We start from the raw sequence: 26,454 nt of genomic DNA on the forward strand, positions 1-26,454 counted from the left end.
TGGATAAATATTTGGGGAAAGGGAGTGGGAAGAGCCAGCACAGATACAATGGGTCAAATGGCTTCCTTCTGTACTGTGGCCAAATTTTATGGTCCCCAACGAGTGGGCTGGTGGCGGGGGTGTGCCATTCCCGATGCCTTCCCGTGTCCACTGCAATTTTACGCAGGGTGGCGAGAAATGGCCCATCTGCCCCAGGCCAAGCAAGGCCCTTAAGTGGCCAATTAACTGCCACTGCGCTGTATTTTACCTATGGTGGCCAGATGGCCCCACTGAGGGCTGCCCCCAAAGTCCCAACTGCCCCCAACACTAGTACACCCCCCACCCCAGTGGTCATGCTGGGACTGCACCCAATCAGGACCAGCAACAATGGAGGAGGCCCCAGAAAAGGTAAATTGGGGACAGGGCCACTGGGAACTGTTGGCTAGACTCCGGCAAGGGGGTTGGTGTTGGAGTTTAGGGCAGAGGGTTTTTTTTGGGTGGGGGGGGGGGAGTTGCCCAATCAGGAGGGTGCCCCCAGCCCACAAGGAGGCCACCATGTATTAATTGGCCATTGAAGGGCCTCAATTGGCCTAAGGATGGGCGGGCCGTTTGCCATCTTCCCCACCGCTGATTAAATAATAGCGGGGGCGCGGAGGCGGCTGGCACAGCACCCTCTGCTTCCCACACAATTTTATGTCCCGCCACCCCCACCACCACCCCCCCACCCCCCGTCTCCTAGCCCCTCCCAGGGGTCGAGTTAAATTCTGACCATTGCTTTAGAGTCTGAAGGTTATAAATTCATCTTCCACTGCAGGACTTGAACATAAATCTAGGTGAACGCTTTAATGCAGCATTGAGGGGGGTCTGCATTATCATAGGTATCATAATTCATCTGAGATGCCACATTAAAGACCTGTCTGCCTGTTCAGGTGGGTGTAAAAGAGTCCATGACATTACAGTAATTGAAGCAGAGCAGGGGTGTTCTCGCAAAGTCTGCACCAACATTTATTTCTCAAGCAACACCACCGAAACAGATTAACTGGTTATTTACCTCATCACTGTTTGTGGAGTCTTGCTGTGTATAAAGTTATCTGCAGTATATATCTGTGTAATAATAGTGACTATACTTCAAAAGTATTGCATTAGCTATGAAGCATGGGAGGCCTGAGGATGTGAGAGGCCTTTTTGTGTAAATTGGCTTTTTAAACTGTATATTGTTGGGTCATCATCAGAACATTGTCACCATTGCAATTCAGAGAGTGATAGTTCAAACTCTTTTTAGAGACTCATTTCCAAGTCTCACTGTCATTTTTACTTGGTTTGAAATTAAAAATCTTGGTAATGTTTTCCAAGTCGATAGAAAATGAAAACTGGTGCACTGAAAAATTGGCTGTCAGTTCATCAATTGGCTATGACAGATAGGGACACATTACTTAAAGGGATGACGGTGGCTAGGCAATGGCAAACATTTAAAGAGCGCATGGATGAACTGCAACAATTGTTTACCTCTATCTGGCGCAAAAGTAAAACGGGAAAGGTAGCCAAACCATGGCTTACAAGGGAAATTAGAGATAGCATTAGATCCAAGTAAGAGGCATATAAATTCACCAGAAAAAACAACAGACTTGAGGATTGGGAGCAGTTTAGAATTCAGCAAAGGAGGACCAAGGGATTGATTAAGAAGGGGAAAATAGAGTATGAAAGTAAGCTTGTGGGGAACATAAAAACTGACTGTAAATGTTTCTATAGGTATGTGAAGAGAAAAAGATTGGTGAAGACAAATGTAGGTCCCTTACAGTCAGAAACAGGGGAATTTATTATGGGGAACAAAGAAATAGCTGACCAACTAAATGCATACTTTGGTTCTGTCTTCACAAAGGAGGACACAAATATCATACTAGAAATGTTGGGGAACACAGGGTTTAGTGAGAGAGAGGAACTGAAGGAACAAAGTATTGGTAGAGAAATGGTGTTGGGGAAATTGATGGGATTGAAGGCCGATAAATCCCCAGGGCCTGATGGTATGCATCCCAGAGTACTTAAGGAAGTGACCCTAGAAATAGTGGATGCATTGGTGGTCATCTTCCAAGATTCTATAGACTCTGGAACAGTTCCTACAGATTGGAGGGTAGCTAATGTAACCCCACTATTTAAAAAGGGAGGTAGAGAGAAAGCCGGGAATTATAGACCAGTCAGCCTGACGTCTGTAGTGGGGAAAATTCTAGAGTCCATTATCAAAGATTTTATAGCAGAGCACTTCGAGAACAGTGGTAGAATCAGGCACAGTCAGCATGGATTTACGAAACGGAAATCATGCTTGACAAACTGTCGACTTGGCACGGTGAGTACTCGCAACCTAATTTTATTTACTTGTGCACAAGGAGAACAACCACAGTGGGACCCACAATGGGGCTCACTGTAATGTTCTACCAGTCTCTGCAAAACAGTGGCACTTCTAGTATTCCATAACCAATAGACTTACAATAATAATTTCAATCCTTAATTTGCATTCAAAGACACCAATGATACTGCAGTTGAGCATTTGCCCTAAACGAATGGGATACAGCATTATTTCAATCCTTCATTTACATATCTATCTCACCATTGGCCTTGCAGCTGATACTGCGGTTCACAGCGCGTGACAGAAAAGGCCATTATGTTTCAACAACACTCTTCCAACCTCAACACCCACACCTGGTACATTCCTAAGGAACAGTTAATGTATAAACATGATGACTAGGCAAACCCACACCCCTTGTCAGGATGGCTCACCTCAGCTTCCACACTCCTCCCGCTCCCCCCCCCACCCCCACCCCAGAAAAAAAAAATCTACTTCTTTGAGGATGTAAATAGTAGAGTTGATGAGTGGGAGCCAGTGGATGTGGTTTATTTGGACTTTCAGAAGGCTTTCGACAAAGTCCCACGTAAGAGATTAGCGTGTAAAATTAAAGCGCATGGGATTGGGGGTAGTGTATTGTGATGGATAGAAAAATGGTTGTCAGACAGGAAACAAAGAGTAGGGATAAATGGATCTTTTTCCAAATGGCAGGCAGTGACTAGTGGGGTACCGCAGGGATCGGTGCTAGGACCCCAGCTATTCACAATATATAATAATGATTTAGATGAGGGAACTAAATGTAATATCTCCAAATTTGCAGATGACACAAAACTAGGTGGGAGGGTGAGTTGTGAGGAGGATGCAGAGAGGCTTCAGGGTGATTTGGACAAGTTGAGTGAGTGGGTTAATGCATGGCAGATGCAGTATAATGTGGATAAATGTGAGGTTATCCACTTTGGTAGCAAAAACAGGAAGGCAGGTTATTATCTGAACGGCTATAAACAGAGAGGGGAATGTGCAGCAAGACCTGGGTGTTCTCGTACACCAGTCGCTGAAGATAAGCATGCAGGTGCAACAGGTGGTAAAAAAGGCAAATGGTATGTTGGCCTTCATAGCAAGAGGATTGGAGTACAGGAGCAGGGATGTCTTGCTGCAATTATACAGGGCCTTGGTGAGGCCACACCTGGAATATTGTGTGCAGTTTGGTCTCCTTATCTGAGGAAGGATGTTCTTGCAATAGAGGGAGTGCAGCGAAAGTTTACCAGACTGATTCCTGGGATGGCGGGACTAATGTATGAGGAGAGATTGAGTCAGTTAGGATTATATTCGCTGGAGTTCAAAAGAGTGAGGGGGATCTCATAGAAACCTATAAAATTCTCATGGGACTTGACAGGGTAGATGCAGGAAGGATGTTCCCGATGGTGGGGGAGTCCAGAACCAGGGGTCATAATCTAAGGATACGGGGTAAACCTTTCAAGACTGAGGTGAGAAATTTCTTCACTCAGAGAGTGGTGAACCTGTGGAATTCGCTACCACAGAAAGCAGTTGAGGCCAAAACATTGTATGTTTTCAAGAAGGAGTTAGATATAGTTGTTGGGTCTAAAGGGTTCAAAGGGTATGGGGAGAAAGCGGGAACGGGCTACTGAGTTGGATGATCAACCATAATCATAATGAATGGCAGAGCAGGCTCTAAGGGCCGAATGGCCTACTCCTGCTCTTATGTTTCTATGCGCCCATTTTGCGCTGCCAAATTCACCCCTATATGTTTTATATTTGGGTGCAAAATTGATTTGATATAGTGTATGCAAGTTTGAGTTAAAAGGGTGTGTGCCAAAAATTAATGCCTTATGTAGGGGAACTTTCTAATAAATTATCTTTGGTTGTTGCATATTTTATTAGTCAATCTACTGTCTTTTCTAAAGTAAGGTTATTTCTTCCCAAAGTTGGGGTTCATGATCTTTGTTTTTAAGTCCATAATGAAAATTACAATATCAATAATAACTCGTATTTATAAAGCACCTCCCAAGGTGCAGAGAAGTGAGAGACTAAAATAGATGATGAACTAAACAAGGAGAGATTAGGCGAAGTAGCAAAATTTGGTTAAAGAGGTAGATTTTGAGGAGGGTCTTCAAAAGAAGGTGGAGATGCAAACAGGAGTAGGAAGGGAATTCCACATAAATATTAACAACAAATGCTGGAAATATTCAGGTCTGGCAGCATCTGTGGAGAGAGAAGCAGAGTTGACGTTTCAGGTCAGTGACCTTTCATCAGAACTATTTTGTTGGATAAGATGAAAGATGAAATGAAACTGCAGAGCAGAATAGCTTTGAGATAAGGTGAGGCTGTGCTTCTGGAGAGAGTGGTCCAGTGTGCATATGTGGCGGCGCTTGGCACTGAGTGTGGATCTCAGGATGCGGCGAGAACAGCTGTCCAAGGAATGTTGTATTTCTCGGAGATGCTTGTAATCCTGGGTGGAGTCAAAACATGAAGGATGAAACTTCAGTTGGAATCCACATGGAATAAGTCGGAGCCAGAGACAATCACTGAGGAAGGAGATGTGGCTGTGTAAACTAGTTTTGGTAGACACTTTATCAAAACCAGGAGGGAAATAGAAAGCAATGAAGGTGAACAAGGTGAAAGAGACAAACGAAAATCCCGTTGGAGAGAAGAGCAGTACTTCTTCAAGGTAAGCATTCCTGGAAGAGAAGTGGCAGTGAATTAAACACTAAAAAGCAAAATACTGCAGATGCTGGCAATCTGAAATAAAAACAAAAATTGCTGGCAGCATCTGTGGAGAGAGAAGCAGAGTTAACGTTTCAGATCAGTGACCTTTCTTCAGAACTGAATTTAAGGGAATTCCACAGTCTGGGCTCTCAGCAGCTGAAGGCATACTACCAACGGTGGGACAAAAAGAGGGGGTAATTGTGATCCCTGTGGAGACCACCAACAGACTAAAAGAATTGAATCCCACTGACCCCAATTTAGTAAATAAAAACCAAATCGACAAGATTTCACTTTTATAAATTTTAATTCAACACTCAAACCAAAACCAACATAACTTAAACATGAACTAACAGTTAGAGTCATAGTTATTCAGCACAGAAATAGGCCCTTCGGCCCAACGTGTCTGCGCCGACCTTCAAGCACCCATCCAATCTAATCCCATTTTCCAGCACTTGGCCCGTAGCCTTGTATGCTATGGTGTTTCAAGTGCTCATCTAAATACTTCTTAAATGTTGAGGGTTCCTACCTCCACCACCTCTTCAGGTAGTGTGTTCCAGATTCCAACCACCCTCTGGTGAAATTTTTTTTCCTCAAATCTCCTCTAGACCTCCTGCCCCTTACCTTAAATCTATGCCCCCTGGTTATTGACCCCTCCGCGATGAGAAAAAGTTTCTTCCTATCAATGCCCCTCATAATTTTGTATACCTCAGTCAGACCCCTCTCAGCCTTCTCCGTTCTAAGGAAAACAACCCCAGCCTATCCAGTCTCTCTTTAAAGCTGAAATGCTCCAACCCAGGCAACATCCTGGTAAATCTCCTCTGCACCCCCTCCAGTGCAATCACATCCTTCCTATAGTGTGGTGACCAGAACTGTACACAGTACTCCAGCCTAACTAGCATTTTATACAGCTATAACATAACCTCCCTGCTCTTATACTCTATGCCTCGGCTAATAAAGGCAAGTATCCCGTATGCCTTCCTAACCTCCTTATCTACCTGTGCTGCTGCTGTCTTCAGTGATCTATGGACAAGCACCCCAAGGTCCCTCTGACCCTCTGTACTTCCATCCATTGTATATTCCCTTGCCTTGTTGGTCCTCCCAAAGTGCATCACCTCACACTTCTCAGGATTAAATTCCATCTGCCACTGCTCCGCCCATCTTACCAGCCCAACTATATCGTCCTGTAATTTAAGGCTTTCCTCCTCACTATTTACGACACCACCAAAGTGTCGTCTGCAAACCTACTGTCATACCTGATATATTAACATCTAAATCATTAACGTACACTACAAATAGTAAGGGTTCCAGCACCGATCCCTGCGGTACCCCACTGGTCACATGCCTCCATTCGCAAAAGCAGCCCTCGACCATCACCCTCTGCCTCCTTCCACTAAGCCAATTTTGGATCCAATTTGCCAAATTACCCTGGATCCCATGGGCTCTTACCTTCTTAACCAATCGCTCATGTGGGACTTTATCAAAAGCCTTACTGAAGTCCATGTAGACTACATCAACTACATCACAATTGATGCATTCATACCTTAAAGCTTACACGTTAACAATCAGATGCAACAAAGGTAGCCCTTAATAGTCCTGTGAACAGGCTTATCAGAAAGACGACATTGGACAGTCCCACAGTACAACAAAATCAGGATTTTCCTCAAGTAGTTTTTCAAGTTCTGTCCTCCAGGATACAAATACAAAAGTACTGAGGTCCTGTTGATAGCAAGCGATGCAATCTTCCCTTTAATGGTTTTGTTTTGTTACCTCTCAAACAAACTCAGCTTTGCGCACTACTCTCCTGATGAGGTGGTTCCACTGATAATTTTTCAGTTGCTGAAAACAACTGCTGTAAGTCATTCACCAATGGTCAGCCGTCAGTCCAGACTCCTCTGCCTGCAGTCAAAACAACTATTTCAATCTGCTGCTTTGTAGTCCGTTTAGTCCAAGTCACCTTTCTGGAAGTACCAGAAATCTACTGCTTGATCTCCCCACAGCCGACCAGAAAAGAGGTTTCAAACTTAGTGACTTGTCCACTCAGTAGGCCTTTTACCATAGGACTATCTTTTCTCAATCCACTTGTTAAGTTACATTTTTAGCAAACATTCTACTGTTCAACATAGCTCTCTCTCACAGGGCAAAACAACTATTCCAGCCTGCTGCTTTTCATTCTCCTTCAACAAACTAGCTGATTTTTCCACCCACTGCAGAGTCCTATTCAAATCTCAAAAGTGTTCTGGTCAAACGGAAACGCAAGCCCTCAGTCGCATGTCCTTGGCAAAAATAAACTGCTTGTCTTTTCTCAGTGAGAGGACTGTTTGTTTGTCTCATCTGCGTTTGACTCCTCAGAACCTGGAACCTTCAATTTCAAATCAGGGATGGTCTCAAAAAATTAAACACATGCTGTATAGAACTCAGTCTACACACAAAGGGGGGAATTTTATGGAGGCGACGGGGATCTAGGCCACTGGCTAAAGAGCTGGCGAGAGACCCACGTTGCCTCCTTTGGGAAAGGCCCGCCATATAATGAGCTAATCGGGCAATTAACAGACCACTAGTGGGCCGTTCCCGGCATCAGGACCCTGTGGGTGGAAGTCCCTCCCGCCAGAGCTGTCGGCCAGTTAGAGACCAGCCATTACGGAGACATGGTTACAGGTTGGTCACGACTGGGAGTTAAATATCCAGGGGTACCAGACTATTCGGAAGGACAGACAGGAAAGTAAGGGAGGTGGTGTAGCTCTGATATTCAAGGACGACATCAGGGCGGTGCTGAGAGATGATATAGGTTCTATGGAGAATGAGGTTGAATCCATTTGGGTGGAAATTAGAAACTCCAAGAAGAAAAAGTCATTGATAGGCGTAGTCTATAGGCCACCAAATAATATCACATTGGGGCGGGCAATAAACAAAGAAATAACTAATGCCTGTAAAAATGGTACGGCAATTATCATGGGGGATTTTAATCTACATATAGATTGGTCGAACCAGCTCAGTCAGGGTAGCCTTGAGGAGGAGTTCGTTGAGTGTATCCGTGATAGTTTTCTTGAACAATATGTAATGGAACTGACGAGGGAGCGAGCTATCCTAGATCTAGTCCTGTGTAATGAGACAGGAATAATTAATGACCTCATAGTTAGGGATCTTCTTGGAAGGAGTGATCACAGTATGGTTGAATTTAGAATACAGATGGAGAGTGTGAAGATAAAATCCAATACCAGGGTCCTGCGCTTGAACAAGGGGGACTACAATAGAATGAGGGAGGACTTGGCTAGAGTAGACTGGAAACAAAGATTTTATGGTGGGACAGTTGACGAGCAGTGGAGGACTTTCAAAGCAATTTTTCAAAGTGCTCAGCAAAAGTATATTCCAGTGAAAAGGAAGGACTGGAAGAAAAGGGGTAATCTGCCATAGGTGTCTAAGGAAATAAGGGAGGCTATCAAATTGAAAAAGAAGGCATACAAAGTGGCCAAAAACAGCATGAAACTAGAAGATTGGGAAAACTTTAAAGGTCAACAGAGAGCCACAAAAAGGGCTATAAAGAAAAGTAAGATAGAACATGAGAAAAAACTAGCACAGAATATAAAGACAGATAGCAAAAGTTTCTATAAATATATAAAACGAAAAAGAGTGGCTAAAGTAAACGTTGGTCCTTTAGAGGATGAGAAGGGGAATTTAGTTATGGGATATGATGAAATGGCCGAGGCATTGAACAGGTATTTTGTATCGGTCTTCACAGTGGAGGACATTAATAACATGCCAGTAATTGACAAAGAGACGAACGTAGGTGAGGACCTGGAAACAATCATTATTACGGAAGAGGTAGTGTTGGGCAAGCTAATGGAGCTAAGGATTGATAAGTCTCCTGGCCCTGATGGAATGCATCCTAGGGTACTAAAAGAGATGGCGGGAGAGATAGCAGGTGCACTGGCGATAATTTTCCAAAATTCACTGGACTCTGGGGTAGTCCCAGCAGATTGGAAAACAGCAGATGTGATGCCACTGTTTAAAAAGGGAGGTAGACAAAGGATGGGGAATTATAGACCGGTTAGCTTAACCTCTGTAGTGGGGAAGATGCTTGAGTCTATTATCAAGGATGAAATAGCAGGGCATCTCGATAGAAATTGTCCCATTGGGCAGACGCAGCATGGGTTCATGAAGGGCAGGTCATGCTTGACAAATCTTTTGGAATTCTATGATGACATTACGAGCAAGGTGGACAATGGGGACCCAGTGGATGTGGTGTACCTAGATTTCCAAAAAGCCTTCGACAAGGTGCCGCACAAGAGGCTGCTGTATAAAATAAGGATGCATGGCGTTAGGGGTAAAGTATTAGCATGGATAGAGGATTGGTTGACTGACAGGAAGCAGAGAGTGGGGATAAATGAGTGCTATTCTGGTTGACAATCAGTCACTAGTGGTGTGCCTCAGGGATCGGTGTTGGGTCCGCAATTATTTACAATTTATATAGATGATTTGGAGTTGGGGACCACTTGTAGGGTGTCAAAGTTTGCAGATGACACTAAGATGAGTGGCAGAGCAAAGTGTGCAGATGACTGTGAAACTTTGCAGAGGAACATAGATACATTGAGTGAGTGGGCAAAGGACTGGCAGATGGAATACAATGTTAATAAATGTGAAGTCATTCATTTCGGTAGGAGTAACAGGAAAAGGGATTATTACTTGAATGGTAAAAAGTTGCAGCATGCTGCTATGCAGAGGGACCTAGGTGTCCTTGTGCATGAAGCGCAGAAGGTTGGTCTGCAGGTACAGCAAGTAATTAGGAAGGCAAATGGAATTTTGTCCTTCATTGCTAAAGGGATTGAGTTTAAAAGCAGAGAGGTTATGTTGCAGCTGTATAAGGTACTGGTGAGGCCGCACCTGGAGTACTGTGTGCAGTTTTGGTCTCCTTACTTGAGAAAGGATGTACTGGCACTGGAGAGGGTGCAGAGGAGGTTCACTAGGTTGATTCCGTAGTTGAGGGGGTTGGCTTATGAGGAGAGACTGAGTAGATTGGGATTATATTCATTGGAATTCAGAAGAATGGGGGGATCTTATAGAAACATATAGAATCATGAAGGGAATAGGTAAGATACAAGTGGAGAGAATATTTCCACTGGCAGGTGAAGCTAGGACAAGAGCGCATAGCCTCAAGATTAGAGGGAGCAGATTTAGGACTGAATTAAGAAGGAACTTCTTCACCCAGAGGGTTGTTAATCTGTGGAATTCCTTGCCCAGTGAAGTAGTTGACGCTTCTTCGGTAAACGTTTTTAAAGCTAAGGTAGATATCTTTTTGAATAATAAAGGAATTAAGGGATACAGTGAGAACGGGTAAGTGGATCTAAGTCCACGAAAAGATCAGCCATGATCTTATTGAATGGCGGAGCAGGCTCGAGGGGCCGGACGGCCTACTCCTGCTCCTACTTCTTATGATCTTATGATTATGATTATGAGCAGCTCTTTTGCTCAGCAGCGCCTCCCGGGAGATGGTGGCTGCTTCCAGAATGACACCCATCAGAGGCCCAGACCAGAGGTAAGTGATGGCAGGAGAAGTTTTGCGTGGTGAGGGAGAGCATAAAATATGTCCGAGACTCCATCATAGCAGGGGAGGGGGGTGTAGGAGGGTTGGCAGCAAGGCCGGGGCTGGGAGGTTGGCACTCGGCAGACCCTCTGCTTCCAAATGCTGGGTCCATCGAACAGTGAGAGCCTTTGAACGAAGGGACCCCCCTGCCCCGGGAGACCACAAGCAACCCTACATGGGTTTGCATGTCGTGCTCCCCACATGGCAACAGGCCTGCCTGTCACTGGGTTAATACCAACGGCGGTGGGCAGAGGCCCTTAATTGGGCATTAATTGCCTCTTAAGGGCCTCAATTGGCGGCGGGTTGGGAAGGCTTTCCATGGGCCTTCCTGCCACGGACTTAATAGGGGTGGGTGGCAAGGTGGCAGGGTCCCCATCTGCCATCATCCTGACCGATTAAATCCCCTCCCTGCCTCCAAACCCGCCATGGGGGAGAGCATAAAATACCACTGAAGACAATAACGCACAAGAGACCTGAATCAGAGGAACAGAGAATTCAAGGCAATTACAGTCAGAGGTACAAGACTGTGGAGGGATTTAAGCACAAGGATGAGAATTTTATATCTGAGGCATTGATTGACCTAGAGTCAATGTAGATCAGTTATTTAAAGATGATGGGCAAGTGGGAGCTGGTATTGGATAGGACATGGTCAGCAGAGTTTTGGATGAGTTGAACTTTATGGAAGGCGGAGGATAGAAGGCCGGCCAAGAGAACGTTGGAATAGTCAAGTCTCAAGGTTACATAGGCAGTGATGAGGGTTCCAGTGGCAAATGGGTTGAGATAGAAATAGCAGCATACAATATTAGAGGTAGAAGCAAGTGGTTTTTGTGATAGTGAGGAGTATGGGTTCAAAATATCAGATTGGGTCATATCGGACACTTACTGTGAATTCTCTGGATCAGCCTGATACAGTGACTAAGGAGAGGGATGCAATCAATGGCGTGCATACGGAGTTTGAGGCAGGGATTGAAGAAAATAGCTTTGGTTTTCCCAACATTTAATTGGAGGAAATTACAGATTACTCAAGAATTAATGTTGGACAAGCAATTGGCCAGCAAAGTGGTAGTAGAAAAGTTGAGAAATTTGGAGGAAAATGGAGCTGGGTGCCATGAGTGTACAGGTGATATCACCAAGGGGAAGCATGTAGATGGGGAAAGGGAGGGATACTTGGGCAGGGGTGATGGTGCAGACTGGGAATAGAAGTTTTTGTAGAGCTACTTGGGCTACAATTGGATAGGTAAGATTGGGACCAAGAGGGAGCAATTTATTGTGTTAGACAGCGGAGGAGAGGCATGGAACAGGATGCTGTGGTCAACCATGTTAAAGGAAGTGGAGGATCAGTAGGAATAATCCACCATGGCCACAATCAGAAAGAATGCCATTTGTGACTTTGTTTGGGATACAGCTAAATAAATTTGGGTTAATGAAGGTTGCGGTTCAGGCTTTACCCCAACACTTGTGTTTTATTCATGGCAAAAAGGCTATTTCCATTATCAGATCAAGTCTCCTATAATCTGAAATGGCCCTATTTATGCTGTGTCTGGATAGTGTGCCCAGGAATCACAGTTCCTAATTATGGTATATTTGCGTCTGGAGATCGCATCAAAGGCCTACAGGGTGAAAAATACTATGCTGCCATATTGATATGGGTTGAAGTCATAAAATTAACTCCAATATGAAACAAGAAAATATCTTAAATTCTTGTCATTCTTTTCAGTTGATTCTTTGTGTCTGTGGTGGAACTTACATAAATCCCTGTCCCTCATGCTGTCGGAGATAAATCATATGTGCCGTGTGAATGATCAACATCCAGGCATCAGACAATACTCAATAGCTGCATGAAATTTCCCCCCTCCTTCCCTGGAACATGCTTCCTCTGTTTGCCTTCTTCATGATCATTCTTGAATCATTCATTGGAGCCAATTTTGACCATGTCCATAGTGTAAAATAGGTGTTAGTGAATTGACTACTCGTTTATATCTCTGCCAAGTTTTATTTCCATTAAAGTCAATGGCCCGCTAAGAGCAGATGTTGCTGCTTCCATATTTGAAGGGTTATGCAAATATTTATATGTTCAACAGTTAGAACAATTAAAAAAAATTAATACTGAGGGAATTTATGGGGCCAAAATTATTTTAATGCAAATTGAAAGGTGATCTTAACCTGTCTCCCCACTAAATGTAACTTCTTATGACGCAGTGTCAGATCTGTTCACTCCTGGAGAATGAGGCACAGGTTTTCTTTTAACTAGGTCTTTGGTTGGTTTGCGCCACTGCTCCTGTAATAATAGCTGTTGACTTTGGAATTAATGCTGCAGCTCTAATAGAGAGAAAATATCAGCTTAATGAGAAATCTCTTTTACTCTGCCCTTTCTGAATATCTTTCATCTGGATTTCGCTTGGCTTGCAGACCATCTGTAATGAACAAATTCTTTTTAATGTTAGATTTCAGTAACTTCTGTGTATATTCTGCATGATCACTATGCTCTTGGGTGCTTTGCGTTTTGCACCTTGGCTCATAAGATATGTATAAGAATCCAGAAATATAGATGGAATAGACTTTACAAAGTCATTAACTGCATTGCAATGTAAGATAGTTCTCATTCTCCATTCAGGAAAAAAATTAAACACTTCAGCCAATTGATGCCTTATCTGAATATAATCGAATATTACATGATGAGAAAAAAATGGAAAATAAGGTCAACTTTTAGTGCATACAAATAAATAAACTTTTGACACATTAGAGTCAATGCTGGCACTTTAGGGTAGTGTAGTGGAGTGGTTTAAGTCACCAATCTCGTGTTCTCTATTTGCATTAACAGTAATGTCCACATTAATGAGATAGGTTGAATCTTGTCCTGTACCTCAAACTTATTTTTTTCACTTCTTACTACACAGTTGATAAATAGAAAAGAAATGACAAAGCCAGAGGCCCAAGTGCATTGTGTCTTTTTATGCACAAAGGGAATTTATTCTGCAACTATCAATGTTGATGAGGGTAACAATCATTAAGTCCTCACTGCTGTTGGGCAACTTGCTTTGTTGCAGTTGAATCTTCTCTGCATACTGCATTTAAAAAGCTACTAATGTGCAGCAAGTAGTGAAGTAACAATTATCCATTGCAAATGTTATAAACTGGATTGCAATGCTTTTTAGAGTTCTGAATGTTTGTACCAATGCAGAAAGATGACATAAAAATTAAATGGAAGGAAAATTAGTCAGGCTGTATTTCAAGCGTGTGATTCTTCCAGGACAATTTTCTTTTCTGTTAGGCAACATTTCACACGCTGGTGATACAGATGAAACATATGGAATAGGCTGCTGCCAGTACACTAAATACTGACCCTGTTTAAAGACTTTAGGAGAGAACTGGATGAGTTTCTGATATCAACAAATAGTAGAGGGAGGAATATTAATCTAGGTTGTGAAAAAGAGCATATTTGGTCAGACTGAATTCTAAAACAGGACCAGGATAATAAATGAGGCAGAGCAGCTAAAACTAATAATGACCACGGGCTAAAAATAGTATGCTACAACATAGAAATGGCTGATCAGTTGTAAGCTCTTGATAAGGATTTGCATGTCTTCACTCAGTGCATATGAAGTGATTTATGACTTTAACCCCTTATAGGGACTAAATCAAATCAGGAGTACATCCCTATGAATCTCCTTTAATTAAGTTCAAACCAGACAAATTCTTATAGACACTTAATTGGGTCCAAAGAATTGAACTAGTTTTCCCTCAAATAAAGAAAACTAACAGAATATTACCATCTTTCGGATAGCCTATATTAAAAAATAATGATGGCTAAGTCGTAAATATCCCATATATTATAAGGGTCTGGGAAACTCTCTTCAATACATATCTCTCCACTTAAAGAGACACAGAGAGGGGGTTCTTGTAGTTGTGTACAGAATACTACAGGAGATGATTTATTAACTTTTATATCTTTTTTTAAAGAATTGAACATGCAATACACTTCAAGTGGTTAAGTATATCACAGTATCAAATATTACTAAGAGATGTAACATAGAATCTAAAAGTTTAACCTTGCTAATGTTACAGCAAAATGTCTTAGAATATCCATCAAAGTTTAAAGCAAACCTTTACCTTAAATTCCCCGAGTAAGCCATCGGGTGAGAAGTATTGATGAGGATTCAACACTTCTAATATTCACTTCTGAAACTCTCATGTTTATACTGTTTCTAAGCTATCATCTAACCTTTTGGCATATAGGTGTTATCTTTCTGTGTGTTTTTCCTGCTTTTGAAATCCATATTTGGTAGTATCATTAACTAAAATCTCCACTTAATGTTTTGCTGGAATTCCCCTGCTCTTGAAGATGTGAGCATTTATCTGGTCAAAATGTTTATAATCGGCTTTACTTGACATCTGTTTTTGTAAGCACTTTTCTAATTTATTTTTTGTTATCTATAATAGTGTTTTATGGTAGGTTGAACCCTCTTTGTGGGTCAATCTGCCTACATTTACCAACACCATCAATTAATTAAATTTATGGCTACCTGTTACTGATGTCACACAGGACATTTCAATGTGTGCTTATCCTCCAATTCCCTGGCAACAGAAACACTGAAGTGGATTTTCCAACTTGTTTCTGGTTCACATTCTATTGTAATAGGGACCTTGAAATTTCTAACTCTACTTTCATAAAAAGGAATGTCAGTGAGTCTTGAAAACTAACCATTTATTCAATCTCTAATTCTAAAAAGGTATAATATATTAACTTTATCTAAATTCTACCTAATTAAGCCTATTATACCTAGATGACATCACACACATGCGGTGGGAATACTAAAGATATAAATATTGTTCTTATACATTGCTAAATAGCATTGCCACATTTCAAAGCACTAATACTATTAAAAGACAGCATATGATTAATAGCCTTTTAAAAAGTTGAACATCTATAATATATACTCAGTTTCCGTCTGTCCAGACTGTTTTGATTGGTCAGTTTAAGGGGCACGTCTGTTGGTGGGTTTATTTGGTGGGCAGTGCCTGAACCACACGGAGGCACATTGGGTGTGTGGAGGACTGAAATACATGACTGCAATGGCAGGGGTTGGTGGAGAACAAAAATAGCATAAGGTAAGGGAGCCCATCAACAAAATTACCCTGGCTGGAGAGATTGTTTCATGAGGGATGGGACGGGTGGATAATATGATAGAATTAGTTAAGGGCAGCAAAATGGCAAGGACAGTTATTTGATGCAACTTATTATTCAAAAGCTATTCTTTGTGCTAAAAATGAAGAGTCACTAGATTTGAATGACAAAGTTTTAGAAAAGCAGTCGGGTGAAGAATACATCAGCATTGATTCTCTAGATGAAGATGATACACTCTATACCCTCCAGAATTTCTACACAGTCTAACTCCAGTGGGCATGCCATAACACAAACCCTTAGACTCAGGAAAAGAGAAGTTATAATGTTGCCTCGAAACTTGAATCTTAAACAAGGACTTTGTCATGGAAAAAGATTGATAGTTCGGAAGCTGTTTTCTTTGATAGATGCTGAAATTATATGGGCAGATTTCAAGGAAATAGAGAGTTTATTTCTCAAATGATATTGAGCCTATCAGTTGTAAACCTGCCTTTTCAACTCGAGAAAACAGTTCCCAATTAGACTCTCATTTTCTATGATTATAAACAATTCACAAGGCCAGATTCTTGACAAAAATTTGGATTTATATTCTTAACCCTGTTTTTCCACATGGACAACTTTATGTAGCTTTTACCAGAGTGAGAAGTTTTGATTCTGTTAAAGTCTTTGGTGAAAGAATAACTAGAAATCCTGTATTTAAAGAAACTCTGTTGCAATATAGATACTAATTTGACAGCAAATGTTTTGCAGGTCTCTGCTAGTTTAAAAAAAAAATTATCTTGTACTTTTGGCAAACACTCATTACCAGTACCTTTTCCTCTGTGCATCTTTCAAACACTTGATGCATTTTTTTTTTAACAGGTTCTGGGATACCTGAGATGAAGACAATCCTACGTGGGGTGGTGCTAAAGGAATACCTCACTTTAAAAACTTTTGTAGCTAAAGTGATCGGCTTAACTTGTGCATTAGGAAGTGGGATGCCATTAGGTAAAGAGGTAAGAGACTTGTTTACAGTCAGTTGTGTTTAGGGTCTTTTGACAATTTGGCCAACAAGTGATTGTTGGTTCAAACTATCGATACAAAGTTGTATTGAGTACTCTCAGGATTAATTACTAAAGGTCCAGCATCCTTTTCATTTTTACTTGGCAGAGGGGGGAAAAAAGGATAGAGCTGCTGGAACATAGGGATAACTAGGTATTTAAGTAAGCTATGGCTAAAGCAAATGGTCCAGTTATTAAAACTGTTACCCATATCAGTCTGATACAATGAGGGTGGGGGGGGGGGTGGGGGGGGGGAGGGTGCATTAACCTATTCCAACATTCCCTAGTAATATTTATACATAGATACTTGGATTTTTCCCATGACTTTTGCATTTAAATGAAGCTGAGGTCAGTGGTCAAGTGTCGCCTGCACCTTCATCCAAAGAGTTCCTTGTATTTCTACCCACTGCCATTGTAAAGCCAAGGCTGAATGGTGCCTCAAAGGTGGGAAGAGATCAGAAAGTTGATAGGTTAAACAGGAGTGCAATTCTTCAAAATTAGTTTAGTTGGGATTCACTTTCATTACTTTGAAGCTGCAGTTTTCGAACATTTTTGGTACATTGTGAAACCTGCTGAAAAATTAAGTGGATCTCACCATAGTGATGTCATGGATTTGTCCCTGGAGATTCGATTGTTCTTGTGCTTTGAGGAGGAGGCGGATGTGGGCACAGAGGAGGAAAGGAGCAAGGAGAGTGTAGAGAGTTCCCATAGGTATTCGTGCCACAGGGTCTGCAGACCACAAAAGGCCTGTTTGATATTTCCTACAGACAGTATCAGAAAATGCTGTGATTTCATCGTGACATCATAACAGAGATATGTCAGCTCTTGCAACCTGACTTGTAATCTCTTTCCCTAGCGGCACTACCTTATGTGAGGCTGTGATGATGACAACAGCACTTAAATTTTATGCATTCAGATGCTTCTAGGTGATCTCTGACATTAGTCACATCAGTCAGTCAGTCAACGTCTTTTGATAAAGAGAGTTCCCTCCATCTGCACGATGTAATAAAGCCTTTTTCTATCGGACAACCATTCAGCTAATCTAATACTTCTAATATTCTCTCTAGAAGAAGACAGTTAATTGTTGGATAAGACGGATAATTCCCTGGGGAAAAATACACCGAATTATCAGAAATATATATTTTTGCTACTATCTTATCTCTTCATTATGTCATATTACTACTGCTGTCTCTCATCATTGTGGTTACCCCTTGAGCCTAAAACTCTTTATATTCATGATCCTCACCTCTTATCCTATATGATGTTGCCTCATTGTCAGGAAGTTATGAGCTTTGTAGCTGGGACTTTACCAATGGAGCCCACAAGGAGTAAGATGGCACTCATCTCAGTGGAACTGATGCCCTTGAAGAACTTGGTTCCAATGTCATGTTACTTGCATGCCGAATGTCCACTGGGCCAAGACCAAAAGCTACAAAGGCTTTAAATGAGGCTGTATTGTTGCAGGTGCACTGTCACTGCCATGAGCAGCAGTAACCTCTGTATCCATTCCTTGGAGCCCACTTTCACTGAGCACCGTTGAGCTAATGGTCTGCATGACAGCAGGCCGCATAGAGCCATTACAGTTGTGATATCCGGGAGCTTTGATGCTCTTTAAGCCATCTATGAAAGCAGTCATTGCCGCCCTCAAAGTAACAACTGCCTTTTCCTGATCCTTGAGGTTCCATTGATCTCCTGGACTGCCACACTCAGCAGGATGTTCCTCATGTTGTGCCAAACCTCTTGCAGTGTGAGATTCTTAGGAGGCTCGTGCTGCTGGTTGGAGGGAAATTGGAGCAGCCTGCTCAGATATAAGGCTGGTGTAGCTAAAATAGCTAGAAATACAGCAGGTGACTCAGAAGGGAGAGGGAAAGAAGAAGGGGGTAGAGAGGGCTATATATACACACTTAAGCATCGTAAGGCAATGGGAGGAGAAGCACCATTTGTGAGGAGTGGAAAGGTATGTAATGAACAAGGCCCCAAAATTCTCAGAAGCATTTGTGCAGATAATACCGACAGATGAAGAGCCAGTAGATAAAGACCCAGTCAAGGTTGGAATTCTCAATGAAATATCGCCCTGTTGCTAAAAGAAGCTCCAAGAAAAATGTCGTAAGGTGCCAGCATATCCTGTTGGTGGGCAGTGGTCCCAACCCACTATTTTAACGATAACGTCAGAAAAATGCAGGCCGCATGTCAGAATGGCTTTGTTTTTACTCAGCACAATAGGGGCCTGCCTGAACGGATCATATGTGTACCGTTAAAAGAGGAGGTTTCTGATCCAAGATAAGTTTAATTGTAAGGTCAACTGGTATACTGAACAAGGGATACTAGGGAATGGTCTGAGGTCAAGTCTTAGGCTACTGGTCAAGCAAGAAAGTACATAGAAACAGGCTGTTTATAGAGATCTTTTAAGGGAAGGAAAGTGAGCTTATTGCTGACTTGTTTCAGTGAAATTACTGGTCCACTAAAATAAAATGGCATGCTTTGTTAGTTCCAATTTGATGAAGAGCATTAGCTTCAAACCCACTGTAATAATTATCCTTCTTGTTCCTTTAATAAATGTAAAATAAAGGAGCTTGATTTATAGTTGTCTCCATTGCATTACAGTGTTCATCAATCTGCTTTCTGAAAGATAGGAGAAATTCACGTGGGGTTGTGTATGAGATTAGGGCACCCAGTTCATATAACAAAGGGATTTTCATTGTTATGACCCCTAGGTCATGTTATTGCATGACCAGATATTTAGGCAGTAAGAGTAAACTTCTGATCATAAGGGCTGTTGGGTTTGCTTACAGAATAGATGGATGAACCTGATAGAATATCAAATGCAGACCCAAGATTTATCACCAAGATCAATTTTAAGGCCTGTAAATAAGTCTTACAATAATTGTACAAAAGCAAAATACTGCAGATGCTGGAACTCTGAAATAAAAGAATAAATAGTGGAAATACTCAGCAGGTCAGGCAGCATCTGTGGCGTGAGAAACAGAGTTAATGCTTCAGATTTGTGACATTTCATCAAAACCCTTTTTTTAAAATTATCTTACAATAATGGTATTTACTTAAAAAAAGACAGTTTAGAAATGGCTCCTCTCTGCACCCATCAGATTACTCCAAGTTATATATGTTAGATGTTTAAGCAGTTTTTATCTGTTTTCTTGGGTCTTGCTAGCTTCTGTTATTTTAATTTTCTTCAAGTATTTTTAAAAAAAAATTCTGGGGAGCAATGGAAAATTCAGTTGAAATGCTGGAATGTAATTCTTGTAAATTTCAGCTCACCCACCACCTTCTCAAGGGCAATTAGGGATGGGCAATAAATGTTTTCCGGGCCAACGACACCTACATCCCATGATACGAATAAAAAAAAAATCTGCAGTAGTGCTTTTTTAAAAATAGAAATTTCAGGGCAAAAGAATATTGAAAGCGACTCTATCATTGCAACACATCTGAATGCTCCTTAGGTTTATGGATGTTTGACTACAGGTCTCATCACAGTCTACTCAGGATACGTTTGATGCTCTGGGATCAAGTAGGCTATACAAGTGTTACAAGAGTAAGTGTACTTAGTGCCCACCAGTTTTTGAGAAATTGGTGCTCATTAAAGTATATTTAGTCCACTTACAGGGATACTGTGGTGCTTTACTGATGAAATCTTCAAGCTTTTCCCCTTCAGTGACCTATCTGACTCAGACATAATTGATTTTATGGCTCAGAACATTTATGGAGTTCTGGGGAGCGGCAATAAGAATAATATTTCTATCTGTCGGAAAGTGCTGAAAAGCATCAGTAGTCAATCAATTAATGGAGAAATTGTTTGAAATTTGCAAGCCCATATACATTGTTTGCAAATGCAATAATGTAGTACAGCACATCTTTAAAGTATGAAATCTGTGTGGTTATGGCTTCTAATGGTTTTATTCCCCAGGATCAACACTAGTAATTGCAATTCCTTTTACTGTTTCTGAAATGGGTAAACAACATATGCTCATACTCCAAAAATAGACCCTGTTCTACCAGTTTCTTAATACTTTATCTTTCATAAAATTAGCTTTTCTGCCCACTTAGTCCATTTGCTGAGCATTACAGTATCAGAAACCATTACGTCAATGCTAACCGCTTGCAGGTATCTGCTAATTTTAATATTACATAAGCCAGGAAGTTAGTGGGTTGATGGGCGAATAGCAGGAATGCAGGTTTAGGAGAACCCAAATGATGCCAACAATGTGGCTACTTGATATACATTACATTTAGCATCTTATTTTACCTTAATGCTCTCAAAAGTTATAACAAATAATTTTGAATAAAATTTTACAATCAAAATATTAGCAACATGGGTAGGCCATTCAGCCCCTTGAGCCTCCTTTGCCATTCAAGTAGGTCATGGCTGATCTCGCCTCAACTCTACCTGTTTTTGCACCATAGCCTTTGATACTCTTATCTTACAAAAATCTATCTTGAAAGCACCAATTGCCTTATCATCCACATTCTTTTGAGGAAAGAGAGTTCCAGACTTATACCATTCTTTGTGTAAAAAATACTTCCTGATTTCACTCCTGAATGGCTTAGCTCTCATTTTAAGATGATAGCTTCTTGTTCTTTATTCCCCCACCAGAGGGAATAGTATCTTTGTATCCACCATATCAAATCAGTTTAAAATTTTTAATACCTTGTCAGATATACAGGCACCCATCCTTAACCTACAGACCAAGATAGTATTCTATGTCAACAGTTATCCTTCAATCAACACCAATGAACGCAGATCAATTGGTTATTTATCCCCTTGTTGGTTACTGGTCCTTGTGACTGTCATATTTACTTGCAAAGCAACAGTGACTGGTTTTTTGGCCCCTGCTGGGGCTGGGTTCAGAGGCGGGCAGGGCCGAAAATTAGCCCCACTGGGCTGGCGTGCTGGTTCTCCAGCTCTATTCTGCCTCCAGGCCATTTTCGCAGAGGGTTACCTGCACGCATGCAGTGGGTAGCCAGTTAGGCTTGTTAAGGGCCTAATTAAGTCCAATTAAAGGAAGCTTACTGGAATTTTCCAGTCAACCTCCAGTTTCCCACACCGGCAGGCCCAGTTTAGGTGCCTGGAGGTGGGTCCTTGGCAGCAGGCTAGGGTGGGTGTGGGATTGGGTCAGCTCTTCAGGCACGGTGGAGACCGTACAAGCCAGCCACAGGCCACCCTGTAGACAGATTCTCCCATCCCCACAGTGGTGGCCTAGCTGCTGAATCTATTTTTTAATTAAAGTTGTAAAAAAGTTGGAGAGAGGGCACCTTCAAGTTGAAACACCCTCTGTTACTTATCTTCCATTGCAGCCTTCTGCTCCCCTCAAACTGGAAGGCCTCTGGCCCGCCAGCTTTGAGAGCTTGCCCACCACCCTTAATTGGGCAGGCAGTCTGTCTCCATGCCAGATAAGGGGGCACCCCATGAAAATCCCCAATGAGTGACTGTTTCCTGTCAGGGGTGGGTGGGTGGGTTTGGCACCTGGATAAAGTCCTGATGTCTGTTCCCCGCCCCAGAGTGGAAAATCCAGCCCTATATTTCAAAAGTAATTTATTGGCTGTGAATTGCAATGAGAGGTCCTGAGGGCTTGAAAGTTGCAATATGGCTCACCACCACTTTCTCAAGGGCAGATAAGGGCTGGGCAATAAATGCTGGCCTTGCCAGCGATGCTCATAACCCATGAAAGAATGAACAAAACTTCAAACTTGGTTTTTTCTTGAGCATATCCTCTGTACCTCCGCTTCAGAATGCGGGTGCCACAGGAATGGCTGTTGCCACGGGAATTCATGAAACTCTTATGTCATCAGGTCTTTTCAACGCCACTGGTGATGTATGCCAAATCAAGTCAGTCAACTGTCCAGATCCATCAAGTAAATGACAGAGATAGGCAAGGGGCAACATGTTCAGAATTCCTCCTATGGAAAGGAGGCATCAGTTCAACAGAGCATTTCCTGGGTGCGAGCATCCAAAGACAGAATGACATAAATAAATGGCAGCTTTCTCCTGTACTAACCCCTGAGCTGGCCTCCTGATAAGCAAGGTGCACTGAAGTGCCAAATACAGCAACATTGCTCAGAACTATAGCATGCAGTAGCAAGTCTACTTTAACAGCAATCAGACAGGGGAAGGCTCAATGTCACTTGCCCAAACACTTTGCTTAATGTTTCCATACTGCATTTTGGAGTTTTATAAAGGCATAATTAATGTTTGCCTCATATACAGCTCTTAAGTGTTCAAATCCCTCTAAATTTAAACTACTGCTGAGAGCTTGCACACACAAGCTCAACTCGAGTTGGGCTGGATATGGCGGCCGCCATAGAACCCGATGCCAGGATTGCCGGGCCTGATCTTCCCGGTGGTGTGGAAGCCCGTGGCTGCCATTCTGCAATGGGACCCTGCTTTCCATATGCTAGTTAGATCTTTGCATTAATTTAAATGTAACCCACAGTGATCTTACCTTCAGTTCCCGATCTTCAGCATGACGTGCAGCACTCTCGCACCGTTGCTTTCCCGTCCAGGGAAAGCTGGTGCCACTAGGGTGGGGAAGGGATCAAGTCTGTACTATTTGTATAGGGAAGGGGAGGAAGGGGTCAACTCTGCACTATGTATAGGGAAGGGGGTTAATACAACCGAGGCAGGAGGAGTGCACTGTCTTTTCTAGTTCCACTTCTCTACAGGTCACAACATCTATTTAAATGTTTACCCGGTTACCGATACACCCAATCATATACTCTATTTTTTATGCCAGAACACAATACACCAACCAGGTTTCTTTAATAAACAACAAAATTGTCAGTTTATTATAAACCAAGACTTAACGCACTGATTAAAATATAAAAGTTCCCTTTTTAAAAATTCCCCAATTACACTCACACACACACACACCCACTGGAAACAATACAGAGGTCTGTTGCAAAAAAAAAAGACAAAAAATACCCGACTTTGGCCAAATACTTGCTAATTCTTGACGGAAAAAGATAATATGGAAGGAAGTCAAGTCCTTTTTTTAGTCTGACATCCGGGTATATGGAGACGTGTCATTGGGTTCGTTTAAGAAGCAGTCCATTCTGGAGATGTTGAGAATTATTTTAGTGGGCTTTCTAGGTGAAATGTGGTATCAAGATTTTTCCACCAGCACACACTTGAATCGCAGGATTTTTTTTCCAGCTCCTCAGGAGCTATACGGCACCAGGGATATTTTTCCCACACTGGATATTGGCAGGATTTCTTCAAAATGGTAGAAAAGGAGGTGAGCCGGGTGGTTTCTTTTCTCTTCAGCAGGAAAACACCAACTGTCTTCAAACAGTTCACACCACAACTAGAACTGAAAACAATGTTCAAACCCCAGAGAATCGACCTCATGACCTCCACAAACCTTGACATGTGACTTCTCTGTAACCATTTTGTTTCCAGGTCACCAAGGGTTTTGCTATTTTCTGAGCCCAAAGGTGGCCTCCAGCACAGGTGGCTTTCAAACAACATCTTGTCCTGTCAATGAACTTGGTTGAAAAAAAAACACATTCATGGAATTTTTTAGTTTTAACACAAGTCTCCCCAAAAAAGATTAAATATTTAAAAAAAAAAGGAAGCACTTTCGTAATGGGGGAAGGGGTCAACTCTGCAATATTTGTGTAGGGAAGGAGTCAACCCTGCATTTTGTTGAACTGTCTGCAGGGCTGGTAGCCTTTTAAAAATGACGACCATGAAAATGCTAAGTGGCCACCCGCCACAAAATCTTAGTGGTGTGGCTCCTGCATTGGATGGCCGCCATTTTCTGCACCCGCCAAAGCTCCCGGCAGTAGTGCAACAAAATCCAGCCCGTTCCTAATCATTTAGGTCAGGTTATCCTGCAAAGTGGACAGAGTAACTTCAGTTATCTGGCGCTGACCCGCCATTTCCAGCACCGATTTTGTCAGTCTATGAAAACCATATATTATGAATCCATTTACATTCCCGTGTCTCATCAATTTGCGTAAGTTCAATATTAAATTCTTGGAGTCAGTTGGAGAAAAAGGTCGGCGACGTAGTGATTTTCTGACTCTTGAATCTTTATGCTCTTAAATACTGCATAATTTGATATTTAACTAAGTATATTGTTTATATTTGAGAATGAATATTCTGATATGGAAGCTGAAGTAGCAAGACCATGGAGCAGTGAGTTTAGTTTTCACCACTATCATGCTGGCCTTGCCTTGCGGGTTTTTTGAGGCAGACCTCATTGACTATTCATAGCTAGCTCTCATCCCAAATTCGGTCTGCTGGTTAATAACTGAAGGAAGTCTTCCAAGATAAAAATGACCAACATAATAATGTATCAAGTAGATGAGTAAAGTATGCAGGCCACTGTTTTTCTCTCACCTTTCTCTACCCTGATTTGGCTGGATGCTAAGTCTTCACAAGAATAGCTCTTTCCAAGCGTAACATGCTCATACTACAGCAGAGCACACTTTATTGCTGCTACATCAAACCTGAATTGGTGTTACTTTACCATTTGGAAATGTGCCCCTGTTGGACTGCTTTCTTCTTATTATTCATTTTGTTACTTTAAACTGCAAAGTGTATTCTCTCTCAATGCAGCATCAGGTCTTTATTGACACACCTATCTTTGGCCCCCTTGTCTCGAGAGACAATGGGTAAGTGCCTGGAGGTGGTCAGTGGTTTATGAAGCAGCGCCTGGAGTGATAATAAAGGTCAATTCTAGAGTGACAGACTCTTCCACAGGTGCTGCAGATAAAATTGGTTGTCGGGGCTGTTACACAGTTGGCTCTCCCCTTGCGCTTCTGTCTTTTTTCCTGCCAACTGCTAAGTCTCTTCGACTCGCCATGCTTTAGCCCCGCCTTTATGGTTGCCCGCCAGCTCTGGCGATCGCTAGCAACTGATTCCCACGACTTGTGATCAATGTCACAGGACTTCATGTCGCATTTGCAGACGTCTTTAAAGTGGAGACATGGACGGCCGGTGGGTCTGGTACCAGTGACGAGCTCGCTGTACAATGTGTCCTTGGGGATCCTGCCATCTTCCCTGCAGCTCACATGGCCAAGCCATCTCAGGCGCCGCTGACTCAGTAGGGTGTATATGCTGGGGATGTTGGCTGCCTCGAGGACTTCTGTGTTGGAGATACGGTCCTGCCACCTGATGCCAAGGATTCTCCGGAGGCAGTGAAGATGGAATGAATTGAGACGTCGCTCTTGGCTGACGTACGTTGTCCAGGCCTCGCTGCCGTAGAGCAAGGTACTGAGGACACAGGCTTGATACACTTCAACTTTTGTGTTCTGTGTCAGTACGCCATTTTCCCACACTCTCTTGGCCAGTCTGGACATAGCAGAGGAAGCCTTTCCCATGCGCTTGTTTAATTCTGCATCGAGAGACAGGTTACTGGTGATAGTTGAGCCTAGATAGGTGAACTCTTGAACAACTTCCAGAGTGTGGTCGCCGATATTGATGGATCGGGCATTTCTGACATCCTGTCCCATGATGTTTGTTTTCTCGAGGCTGATGGTTAGGCCAAATTCATTGCAGGCAGCCGCAAACCTGTCGATGAGTCTCTGCAGACACTCTACAGTGTGAGATGTTAATGCAGCATCATCAGCAAAGAGGAGTTCCCTGATGAGGACTTTCCGTACTTTGGTCTTCGCTTTTAGACGGGCAAGGTTGAACAACCTGCCACCTGATCTT

General features: G+C 42.3%; 1 protein-coding gene across 2 annotated transcripts in view; it reads left to right on the forward strand.

Annotated features, from left to right (window-relative positions):
• The window catches only part of LOC137375323 (chloride channel protein 2-like), a 495,095-nt gene that overhangs the window by 174,454 nt on the left and 294,187 nt on the right, over positions 1–26,454 (forward strand). For both annotated transcript variants that reach the window (XM_068042304.1, XM_068042305.1), the window contains exon 4: positions 16,603–16,736. In XM_068042304.1, the coding sequence (XP_067898405.1) occupies positions 16,603–16,736 (134 nt within the window). The remainder of the gene's footprint in view (positions 1–16,602; positions 16,737–26,454) is intronic.

Source organism: Heterodontus francisci, chromosome 11, assembly GCF_036365525.1.
Source record: "Heterodontus francisci isolate sHetFra1 chromosome 11, sHetFra1.hap1, whole genome shotgun sequence".
In the NCBI taxonomy this organism is placed as follows: Eukaryota; Metazoa; Chordata; class Chondrichthyes; order Heterodontiformes; family Heterodontidae; genus Heterodontus; species Heterodontus francisci.